A 12,281-nucleotide genomic window follows, 5' to 3' on the forward strand; every position below is an offset into this window, starting at 1 on the left:
CTTCTCACAGGAGGAGTGTCAACCCCAAACGTTGTTCATCTAACGATCTTCACGCCTTCTCTGTCCGTGGACAAGAACAACCCAGATGATGACTATTTCAATCTGACATCCTGTAGAAAACAGCAAATTGCCGCTGCACCTCCTGTCCACAGCTAAAGGTATAGAATTTGTTATGAGCCATTATTTTATTATTATTATTATTATTATTATTATTATTTTATCGTCCGCCCAATAAAAATGGATCTTCCCTTGCAATGCAAGGTGGGCGGTATCTGTTGTGGTAGAACAGCAGCACTAACCCTAACAGCAGCACTAACCCTAACAGCAGCACTAACCCTAACAGCAGCACTAACCCTAACAGCAGCACTAACCCTAACAACAACGACTTGTTAAAGAAAAAAAACATGTAATAATAAAGATAACGTGAAAAATATGAAGATCTTAGGTTTGTACAGTAGTGCTATTTCTAGTGGCATATATCGTGTTGCAACTTAGAGCGTCTTTCATGGAAAGACATTCTGGCATGGAAGGTCATGTTTATCTCTCCTGAGTAATCTGATCTCGGCAACAAATGGCAGTCTGCTTGCCAACAAGAGGCATAAACCCCAGTGATTAACAGTCCTTTACGCTTGTACTGTACGTAGCTAGACAACGGCCCAAACCCATGAGATAAACATGCATCTTGTTCTGGAGCATTGCCTTCAGATGAATTCTAAAATTAGACCACGACCAGGAGTCGTGCTGAGTTGTCCTTCTGTCCAACTGGAGTACAGTCACTGCAGGCGGTCCAGAGTCACTATGTCATTAGATTACCTCTGTGGTTGTCCGGCCTGCCACTGTCTCCCTGCCTTCTTCTCACTTACTGATGCTGATTGCTGAACATGTGCTTTTCAAATGCTGCTCTCTAGGGCTGGGCAACAAAATGAATCGATGTCGAATCAATATTCATTTGAAGGAACTGATATCGATTCATGAATCCCAACATCGATCTTTTAATATAATACCTTTTCCCGTGGATGCTTGAAGCTCTAACCCCGTTAGACTCGTGTGGTTTGATTCGAACGAGATCTCGTAAACATCTGCAAACATTAATATTTTTAATAATACACCAGGTTGGGTGATTCTTTGTGCAATTTACAGCATTAGTTCTTTGAGAATATCTTCATATCCAGGCAAAATTGGTATTGTGACTGAAATATCGATATCGAAGCGGAAATCGAATCGGGACCGTGTGTATCGGAATCAATTATCGTATCGAATCGGGAAATCAGTGATGATACCCAACCCAACCCTACAGTACTGCTCTCCTGTCTCTGTAGCCCTCCTGACTTCATATTATGGTATTATCCTTATCCTCCTACCCCACATTATACTTTTCAACACCACATGAATCAGTCATATTGTGTGAATACTACTTTGCCAAGGTAGAATAGACCGTTTCAACTTGACAACAGAAATCTTCTAATTAAATCAGGCCCGGGAGCCAATTGCGGCCCGCGGATCGATTTTAAGTGGCCTTCGGCTTGTCTCTCAAAAGATACTATATGTGGCCCTCCACACAGTATTGGTTAATCAAGCAAGTTCCATTCACATTTTTTACCATTCAGCTAATTATGACGGCACTATCATACAGTTTGTAGACAATCAGTAGGAACAACACAGGCAGCACTAATGTTTACACATGGTAAACAAAATCCTTTGAGTATTTATTTTATAACCCATATGAAATGCAGCTGGCCCCCAGGTATTTTCACATGATCTAATCTGCCCCCCATTCAAAGAAGTTTGGACACCCCTGTTCTAAATGGACCCTAGTTGATTTTCTGTTAGAGTGGTTGCTAATACAATAGTTGACACAAAATAAACTAGGGATGACCAAACTGTTGCCTAGCAACAGAATTCCAAATTGACAAAATATGAATGGTGAGCCCAATATGCTGTCAGGTTATACAGTACATACTGTAGCTTCAGGAAATCCCCAGGTGTACGGTAGCAAAGTGCAGTCCTGGCTTCTTGCCTCCTGCCCTCGACCACAGCACACCCGCAGGTCATAATTGCCATAACTCCGCCTGTGATGGGATTGGCCCAACTAAAATGACAAGCGGCTGGATTTAAGTTAAGAAAGCTCAGGGGTTTATGACTCTTGCGTCACAGTCATTAGTTCCCCATGGGATCCCCTTACCCAGTAAGCCACTCTTACCTTCTGTTAATGGGGAGAAGGTTGCAGCTGGAGCATTGGTCCTGTGTGCAGAGAAGACACTGGGAGATGCTTCAGTAGGCTCTGCGCCGGCACGTCGCCTGGAAACCACTTTCCACCGCTCTGCTGTTCCTCTGGAGCCTTCTGAGGGGCGCATCTCTGAGCAGCTGGAGAAGGGAGCGATTACACAAACTTCTTGGACAAAATGGCAGACAAAGACAGCGTTCAGAAGTTCCTCGATAACAACCCACAGTTTGCTAAGGAGTACTACGAGAAGAAAGTCAAGGCAGATGTGATCGTTGCCGCCTTCAATAACCAGGTCCAGGTGAAAGAGCCAGCTTCTTACAAGGATGCCACTGCTATCCAGGAGGCCGAGTTCATGTTTGAGCTTGTCAAGGAGCTGCAGGGCACCAACCCCATGGAGAAAGCATTGCACAAAGTTCTCCAGAGGATAGCTCTGCTGATCCAGGCTGACCGCTGCAGCTACTTTGCCTGCAGGGCGAGGAACGGCACGCCTGAGCTGTCCACTCTCCTCTTTGATGTAACGCCCACCAGTCCGTACGACAAAAATCTAGTGAACCCCAATGTTGAGATTGTGTTTCCCACTGACATGGGAATTGTTGGGTGGACGGCACACTGCAAGAAGCCTCAAAACATCACTGATGTGAAGAAGGTGAGCTAAATTTAACGAGACGATTTATTTAATGCTAAGTTTAGAAATGGATCAACAGCAAGGCAAATACCACAACAGTCAGGTTAGAAAGAAAACCACACATGTTTCGCTCAAGTATATGGTCAAACAAAATGTTTATGTAGAGATAAGACCCATTAGTTGTGCTAAGGTGTATCCCTGCAGTAATCGCATCACATGCTGTTATTTTCTGTTTCTGCCCACAGGACTCTCATTTCAGTGACTTTGTGGACAAGCAGACCAAATATAGCACCAAATGCATGCTGACTGCTCCCATTCTAAGTGGAAAGGAGCCCGTCGGTGTTGTGATGGCACTCAACAAGCAAGGCGCCAATGAATTCTCAAAGAGTGATCAGGAGGTGAGTGGGCGGGGTGCATCTTTTTATGTCAGGTTTTGCTTAGTTGCTGGCGGTCCTGCCCAGTTGGCATTTATATTTGTGTTTTTGACTTGGACTTCCCAACATCGATATGAAGAAGGTCCACATGTGCAGGTGGCAGTCAGAAATCCGAGGGACCCTGAATGTAGCCATGTGACTCGGATGCTCTGACCTATTGACCCAATGCAGCACTCCCATCTCCATCTAATGTTTCGGCTGCAATTAGCCCCTATCATGGTTTCAGGATTACATGCATAGTCAAAGATGGAGACAGACCCTTTACAAAGGTCACATACTTATCTTGACTTGTCACGTAAAATTGCCAGCTTTATCCCTTCCTGTCTCTGACCCATATATTTAGAGGCTTGACCTGGTAAGTTGGGTCACTGTTATGACAGTTCAACTCATAATCCAGTTAGGGAGGAGAAACTCACAGTTATTTATTCTCCATAGTGTGACAGGAGTCATCCAGTTCACTATATAGTTTTCCCAGAAACATTTGTCCTAGAAAATGACTGTATATTTATTGCCATTGAAGGGTATTGATTGGAAAAATATGACTATAATATAAATATGACTAAAATATGCTAATGAGACAATATCTCCGCCCCCCCCCCTCATTTTCTCCAGCTCTTCAATAAATATGTGAATTTTGCCGCTGTGATCGTTCTCCAGCATCACACTGCTTACATGTGGGATGTAGAGTCCAGGAGAAGCCAGGTAAATAAAACACAATAAAAACATCCACTTCTTAGGTCTGGTTTGCCTAAAATATATATATATATATATTTTGTTTTTGTTTTTTGAGTTCTTAATTTTCTTCATCTGTTTCTGAAATAATTGGAATGATAAATGATTTCTCGGGGCTTCGGTCAAAAATCATAAGCAATCATTCTTTTCCTCGCCATAGATTATGCTGTGGTCAGCCAGCAAAGTGTTTGAGGAGCTGACGGACATCGAGAGACAGTTTCACAAAGCTCTGTACACAGTGAGGACGTATCTCAAGTGTGAGAGATACTCTGTGGGACTCTTGGACATGGTCAAAGACAAGGTGTGTTTCGCAAAATCAGATCAAGTTTTAAACTACCGTATATGTATACTGTATATAGGCTACTGGCAGCACTTACATGCAGATTTCAGAATCGGAATCGAAAGTATGTAGACATACAAAGAATTTGACTCTGATTTCACAAGTTGTTCCACACACACACACGCTAGTTTAATGAGAAATGTAACTCATTGATATTGATTACGTGTTGCAGTGGTCATGATTTTGGCCTTTTCTCCGCCAGGAATTCTTTGATGAGTGGGCGATCAAACTAGGAGAGCAGGAGCCATACAAAGGGCCCAAGACACCTGATGGCAGAGTAAGCACATGCCTGGGATTGTTAACATAACATTATTGCCACTCCCTACAAAGTACACTCATATGTGAATGTTAAAAAATGTAAAAAAAAAAAGATGCTATTTTATGTTATTCCATTCAGGAAATCAACTTCTACAAGATTATTGATTACCTGTTGGAGAGCAAGGAGGAGATTAAAGTTATCCCGTAAGTATCGTGGCACTGTAACACTGATGGCTTAATTGGTAATTTCAGACAGATTAAACTATTAAATTAGGCTCCTTCCTTGAGATGCAACTTTATTTGACATGTTGGCAGTCTATTGATCGATGTTGTACAGTAACACACTGTTGCTGTCTGCTCTCACAGCGGCCCTCCTGCAGACCACTGGGCTCTGGTCAGTGGTCTGCCAACATATGTGGCTGAGAATGGATTTGTAAGTTCCACATTTGTTCCACTATTTGTGCAAAAGTTGTCTAAATAATCTGCAATTAAGTGTTGTGTGACAATGAAGTAGTGTGTGACATCAATTTGCTTTTTTTCATCTCTCAGATCTGCAACATGATGAATGCTGCAGCAGACGAGTACTTCGCCTTTCAGGTGACATACTTTTGCGTGATAATTGCCCACTTGGCACTAAAATGCCTTTTGTCATATAGGTGAAGGCACACTTTGACTGCTGTTAACTACAATAATCTTGATGTTTGGCAGAAAGGGGCGGTGGATGAGAGTGGATGGAAGATCAAAAATGTCCTCTCCCTCCCTATCGTCAACAAAAAGGAAGAAATTGTCGGCATTGCCACTTTCTTCAACAGGATAGATGGCAAACCATTCGAAGAGAACGATGAACAAATTGCAGAAGTATGAGCAGTTATCTCAACTCACTTCTGTCTCATTTGACACTTTCATTTCACATTGACCAATCTTATTCCAATAGTGCACAGTATCTTTTCATTTAGATAGTGTTATTATTATGGTAATTATCTTCTAGCCATTGTGGTAGAACTAGATACTAGATCAATTATATTATTTACCCGAAGTGGACGAATCTAATGAATTTGTTTTGTTGTTCTACTCATCGCCAGGCCCTGACCCAGTTCCTGGGCTGGTCCACTATCAACTGTGACACCTACGACAAACTGAACAGGACAGAGTGGAGGAAAGATGTGGCCCAGGAAATGCTCATGTGCCAGACCAAGGCCTCACTGAGTGATGTCCAGACCATTCTGGTAAGCCCATGTTGTGGTTTGTTGAAAAACGCGTCAGAAAGTACACACTATACGAAGTGTGTCCTATTGAATATCGCTTAACAGGTGAGCTATATTTTAACTCCTATTCCCCTACAGAACACTCAAGAGAAGCTTGGCAATGCACCAGAGGACTGTGACCAGAAGGAGATGTACAAACTTTTGGTAAGATGATGTTGCTGATGGTGACGATATAAGCCTAATAATCCTTTACTATATAGAGTACCGCAGGGATGATGTATTTTTGTAGGCTTAACCAGAAATCGCCGCCATGTTGGTTCTTAGTGGGGGGAAAGGCTATGGGATATTACAATAAGGATTTCAGTTAAATGCGTGAAATAAGGTCTGTGGTTAACACAAGCTTATGAGAGTGGAAATGTATGTTCAGCAGGATAATCTTCACAAATGAGGACCACTTTTATGACTTTTAAACGTTTTGTGAAAATCACATTTAAAAAAGGTGCCCCTTTTTTTATCCCTCGCCAAAATTTTGCCTACCTAGCCCCTTTCTTTAGCTTTAAAGCTAAGCTAAGCTACAGCCATTTGATTTGTATCACTATGAAATTGTGAGACTAACGGGAGAATTGACCAATCGGCAGCACAGTGGGAGAAAGGGTTAAAAATCTGGACTGTTGGCAGCTATGAAAGCACACGATGGGCGGCCGGTGAGGGCAAGTCACACAATCTGATAGGACAGAATATGATGTAACACCAGCCTCGTCACCCGAGAAATGTACTGATTTAAACGAGGCTACGAGCTAATCAACACGCATGCGTTGATATGAGTAAAGCAGGGATATGGGGAGGGCTCATTCTGAGTTGGTCTGTTTGTGTATGTGTATGCATAGTTGTTTTTTTGTAGATGCTTGTGGTTTTTATGTTTTTTCCCCCCTTTTATGCTTAAAAATTTAAGTCAATTAAAAGAAAGTTGATCACAAAAAAATTATAATTGGTGAAGCTATCTGTGACTGTTTGGTCTGTTTTTCCAATATGCAGAGGGCCAACATCCCAGATGCCAAGAAAGTGGAGCTGCTGGAGTTCCGCTTCAGTGACTTCCCCCATTCAGAGTTTGAGCTCATCAAGTGCGGCATCCGCTGCTTCTTCGAGATGGGGGTGGTGGAGAAGTTCAAAGTCCCAGCCGAGGTACAGTACAGTTAGCAAACCTGCCTGGATTCATGCATACTCTGCCTGGTGTCTGCCTGTTTGGGCAGCACACTACTTGTGATATACTGAACAGACCCCACCAGATATAATTTTAGACATAGACACTAGTGCAGATATAGTGCATTTGGAGGTGGATGAGTGCAAAAAAAGGTCACAATTTCTCTAGAAGTACTGCCTGCAAGGTTTCAGTGAACTTAGAATAAAATGTTATTTTTGTTTCTAACTATGGAGGAATGAATGACAGATCTCTAAAATGTTACACTGGCTGATGGAGCTGGTGATGTAAACGGAGGTCCACAGGATGCGAGTCAAGGCTCACAGTTCTGTTTTGCTTTGTCACATCTGTCATTCAGACCCTGACAAGGTGGATGTTCACCGTTCGCAAGGGATACCGTGACATCACCTACCACAACTGGAGGCATGGCTTCAACGTTGGCCAGACCATGTTCACGCTGCTGATGGTGTGTCAGTGTCAGATACCTCTTATTTATTTCTATTCATTATTGTTGCAGGACCTGCTCGGAATGTACTCATTGTTTTTATGTCAATGCACTAATATATAATTGAGGATTCTCTGTTCCTCAACAGACAGGTAAACTGAGGAAGTACTACTCTGATCTTGACATCTTTGCCATGGTTGCTTCCGGATTCTGCCATGACATCGACCACAGAGGCACTAACAACCTCTACCAGACAAAGTAAGAGTCCACACACCGGTCATTTTCAGAAGAAATCAATGATATTTCAACGATGCGAAACTGACATGAAAAAGAATAAAACTATTGGAAAATACTGATCGTGTGCTGTGGGAGAAGAAGTGATGTTGTGTCATGGAGCTTTTCCTGGTGACTCTTGTAGGAGTTCATCCCCGCTGGCAAAGCTCCACAGCAGTTCAGTTATGGAGCGGCATCATCTTGAGTACAGTAAGACCCTGATGGAGGATGAGGTGGGTCCTTTAATATTCTGCTTATAAGCTTTACATATTTTCCATTTGCAGTTTGTTGTTATTATTTACTGTAAGCAGATTTTTTTAATTACGCTGATGACTGATCTTCGGCGTCTTTCTTCTGCTATCATCCACAGGACCTCAACATCTTCCAGAACCTTCAGAAGCGTCAATTTGAGACGGTGCAGCATCTGTTTGAAGTGTGCATAATTGCCACTGATCTGGCCCTCTATTTCAAGTAAGACATGTTTGACTGAGCTGTGAGTGAGATATGGCCCACGTTATTTATTCATGAGCTCCAAAGACCGACGTCCTGTCACTTCCTTGTGTCTCGTCTCTCAGGAAGAGGACAATGTTCCAGAAACTTGTGGAAGTCGTACAACCGATGGCAGACGAGAAGGAAAGAGTTGACTACATCTCCAACAATCCAACCAGGAAGGAGATTATCATGTAAATACAGTACATCATTCAGCAGCCCTGTGAGACATTGCTACTGACAGTAAACAGTCTTGTCATCTGGCCATTGCACTGGCTTTACCACGGATGACTGCGCCCCAAACACTAGAACAGCCACAGCGGTCATTTTGACCTTTTTGAAATTGATATGTGCAATAACTTTGTTGAACTGAAAAAATACAATGCTGCTGGTACATGACTTTTCCTAAAAGGGTCTGTATTTATTTTCATTTAAAAGAGTTTTATATAAATTACACAAAAGGCAAAGAATTTCCCGGGGTTCTGGGTATATTTTTTGCCTATCTTGTCACATTTTGGTGTTATTTCATTGTTGTTTTTTGTTTGTTTTTTGTATTTTAAGATATTCTAACACAAAATGCATTAATCTCTCAATTGGATATTTATCATGAGAGATTATAGTTTGGAATCTAGTGGTCAAAATTACCCATTATAGTAGTTATGGAATTGTGGCCCTTCTAGTGTTAAAGGATTCATATATCTCGTTACCGGTTGCAGCACTATAACTATATAACTACCTGGCATTCAAAATGTCCTCGCATACTGTTGTATCTTTGCCAACAGGGCAATGATGATGACGGCTTGTGATTTGTCGGCCATCACTAAGCCGTGGGAGGTGCAGAGCAAGGTCTGTTCAGTTCTTCATGGTTCTTCATACTCTTACTTCATTCCAAACCACCCGTCACTCATCACTTCTCTTGCTTCTTCTAGGTCGCTCTGATGGTGGCGGCTGAATTTTGGGAGCAGGGAGACCTGGAGAGGAACGTTCTTGAGCAGCAGCCTATTGTAAGAAACCATTTAAAAAACATGATTTTTAGATGTTGCCTGCCCTGTACTACTGTGTTGTGATTTCCACAAATTATTTTAAAATCCATAATAATTATTTCCTGCTCGCTCCACAGCCAATGATGGATCGAAACCATGCCGACGAGCTACCCAAGATGCAGTGTGGTTTCATTGATTTCGTCTGCGCATTTGTGTACAAGGTAAGCCAAAAACATACAGTTAAAATCATGCTGAAAAGGTCCCAGATTTAAAAAAACGGTCTTGCTTAATTTCCTTTGAAACCTCTCACACACGATCTCGTTCTCTCCCGTGTGCAGGAGTTCAGTCGCTTCCACAAGGAGGTGGAGCCCATGTTTGCCGGGCTGAACAACAACAAGGCCGAGTGGAAAGCGCTGGCGGACGTGCACGCGGCCAAGATGAAGGCTATCGAGGATGAGAAGAAGAGGCTGGAAGGTGGAGGTGAGTCCCGCTGTCTGAAACTCGCCATGTTGCCATCTTGTAAATGCCGTTAACGTTGTCTTCACTCTCTCACTCTTTTTTCATTTGTTCCTCTTTTTAACAGAAGATGGGAAGTCAAAGACGTGTGCGATCTGCTAGACCCGCCACTGAAGCACTTATGAATGTTTGCCTGGCAGTGTTGTAGGACTCGACTCTGATCCGAGTCTGAGTCCTGGACTCGTTTTCAGGACTTGTGACTTTGACTTGAGCACTGATGACTTGGACTTGTTAATTGATAAAGACTCATTTTTCTTCTTCTTTTTTTTGGTAATAGACGCTAATAATTTGGCATAATATATAATATATTGACAGCTATATTAATACCATGACATTATTCAATTTGATGGGGCAGGCACATGTGTTCCGCCTACATGCGGATTCACACATGTCCTGTAACTCCAGACTGGGGACTCGGACTTGGACTTGAACACTGGGGACTCGAGACTTGACTCGGACTCGAGATATAGTGACTTGACTACAACACTGTTGCCTGGAAGTGTGTTTTATACTGTATGTCTATTATGCATGAGAGAAAGAATTGCAGAGAACATGGAATTATTTAACCATCCCATTCATAATGTGAAAAAGTTGGTTATTTTTTATCAACTGTAGTGTTAAGCTCTTACTCCTGATACAGACCGCAATTTGAATTGAAAGCAAGTCTTAAGGATTATCCTTGTATATAGTTCTTGTAACATAAAACAATGCACTGAATGGAACGTTCAGTCATTAGGGAGACTATCTGATCTGTATTTTATTATAACATGTATTTGTATTTAATATGCATTAAGGATATTTATTTCAATTACCGTAGACTGGATTTGGGCATCATGAGATGTTAGCAATTTGATGCATTTGGAATTCGAAATTTATATTTTTTAGGTAGTAATAATTTAATAATTTTGAAAAAATAATACAGAAAGGTGTGGAATAAAGGTCTCTCCTTTCCTGAAAAAAGGATTATGATCTTGAATTAATCCTAAAAAAAAGATGGGTCCGAAATGAATGTTCCGTTTGTCTGTAGAATTTATGGTGGTTATTGATATTTAATTTGACAAATTCTTGAATCTACAGACCCTGAATAAGACTCGGTTCTGTTTCTGAGCAACAGCCGCATTGTGACATGAATGCAATGGAGGGGGGGGGGGGGGTGGGATCTAGAATGTTATCAATAGCACCTTTAACACTATTATTATATCACATTATATGAATATTTGTCAACAGAGTTGTTTACACTCAGTGCAACAAATGTAAGGTTGCTGTCTCTTCTTGCTTTCATTTAGCAAGTAGTGCTTTCAAAAATTCAGACATATGTCCCGAGCAAAGAGGTGAGGGATGTAAGAAGATTTGACGGAATTGGATTATTTGGTTATAAGCCAGTTGGAGCTCTGAGGCTTTCCGTTTTAAGTCCCTTCCTTACATAAAGTCAAAACACTGCTGTCCTGCTCAGAGGGCAGGGATGAATGTCCACAGCACATGTGTCACTGCACAGGAAGTGAAACAGTATTGTTTAAGTCTGCAACAAAATATGAATCATACTGTATTTGCATAACATTAAATTGACTTTGCAAACTGACACAGATTTCTCCTGTAACTTTGCAAACGGTCTCACATATTTTTTCCTAACAGAGAAACACAGCAGGGAGAAATAAGTTTTATTGTAGGCCTATTCTATTCTCAGATTCACCTCATAATATGTTTAATGCATGTAACCATTGTGATCATGTTTGACACTATGACAGATGTACTGTAGCTTTCAATACATAATATGATGATGTGTGCATTAGCATCATGCTGTATGAAGCCTCAAAAGGGTGAATAAAGTTTATTTTCAAAGCAGGATTTTGTGATTTTTAGCACACAGCATTTTGAAAACTGGAGCCAGCAAGGCTGTGATTAAGCAAGTTTACTTTGGCATGAAGGAAATGTATTAATTGTGTTTAAGTTCAACTCCAGCATGCGCGGTTGTATTGTAAATGTTTAACAGTCTTTATTTCTGTCTGTGTCCATAGAACATTCCCTTAGTGTAAAGCAGTGTTTTCACTGCTGAGAGCCTGCTAAGAAGGGTTTGAGAGAGTAGTGTTGACCAAACATCACCCTATCAGCTGACTAACAAGCTTAACAAGCTGATGTTCATTCACCAAATATATCCTATTCATTCACCAAATATATCCTATTTTCAGAATGAAGAGAGTATATATCCCCATGGTATGTTTCTGAAGACAACGTACTTACTGTAAAATATGAGTGTGTGTGTGTGTGTTTTATTCCTATCCAGCCATATCCATGTGTCGGCCCTCCAGCTCATTCTCCCTCACCCACCTCGTGACCCATCTCTTGACCTGCATTACCTTTAAGCTCACAGGTCGCAAATACACGATCTGTAGCGCGAGGCTTACTGTGAATGATGGGATTATTTCACGTCTGAATTTGCAGGCTGTCTTTCACAAAGAGTGCGAGTGCTGCTGTGGCATGTTGAATGACCTCAGCTCGGGGGAAGCCATCATCAGATGTTGCGGTGTGTCATAGTATGAGAAGATCCCTGAGGAGGATTTC

General features: G+C 41.6%; 1 protein-coding gene across 1 annotated transcript; it reads left to right on the top strand.

The window, feature by feature from the left end:
- Positions 1-2,402: 2,402 nt before the first annotated feature.
- LOC310796080 (cone cGMP-specific 3',5'-cyclic phosphodiesterase subunit alpha'-like) lies at positions 2,403-9,824 on the top strand (the record flags this gene model as incomplete). The annotated part of the gene is made up of 22 exons (XM_083658231.1): positions 2,403-2,870; positions 3,095-3,247; positions 3,896-3,985; positions 4,176-4,316; positions 4,558-4,632; positions 4,753-4,817; positions 4,980-5,046; positions 5,163-5,210; positions 5,322-5,471; positions 5,696-5,839; positions 5,957-6,022; positions 6,854-7,000; positions 7,375-7,482; positions 7,610-7,719; positions 7,880-7,967; positions 8,105-8,205; positions 8,310-8,417; positions 9,006-9,069; positions 9,153-9,227; positions 9,344-9,427; positions 9,545-9,686; positions 9,790-9,824. The coding sequence occupies 22 exons, from the start codon at positions 2,403-2,405 to the stop codon at positions 9,822-9,824; spliced, it is 2,529 nt and encodes an 842-aa protein (XP_083514357.1).
- Between the last annotated feature and the right edge of the window lie 2,457 nt (positions 9,825-12,281).

This window comes from Poromitra crassiceps (genome assembly GCF_964638095.1).
Source record: "Poromitra crassiceps genome assembly, chromosome: 22".
In the NCBI taxonomy this organism is placed as follows: Eukaryota; Metazoa; Chordata; class Actinopteri; order Beryciformes; family Melamphaidae; genus Poromitra; species Poromitra crassiceps.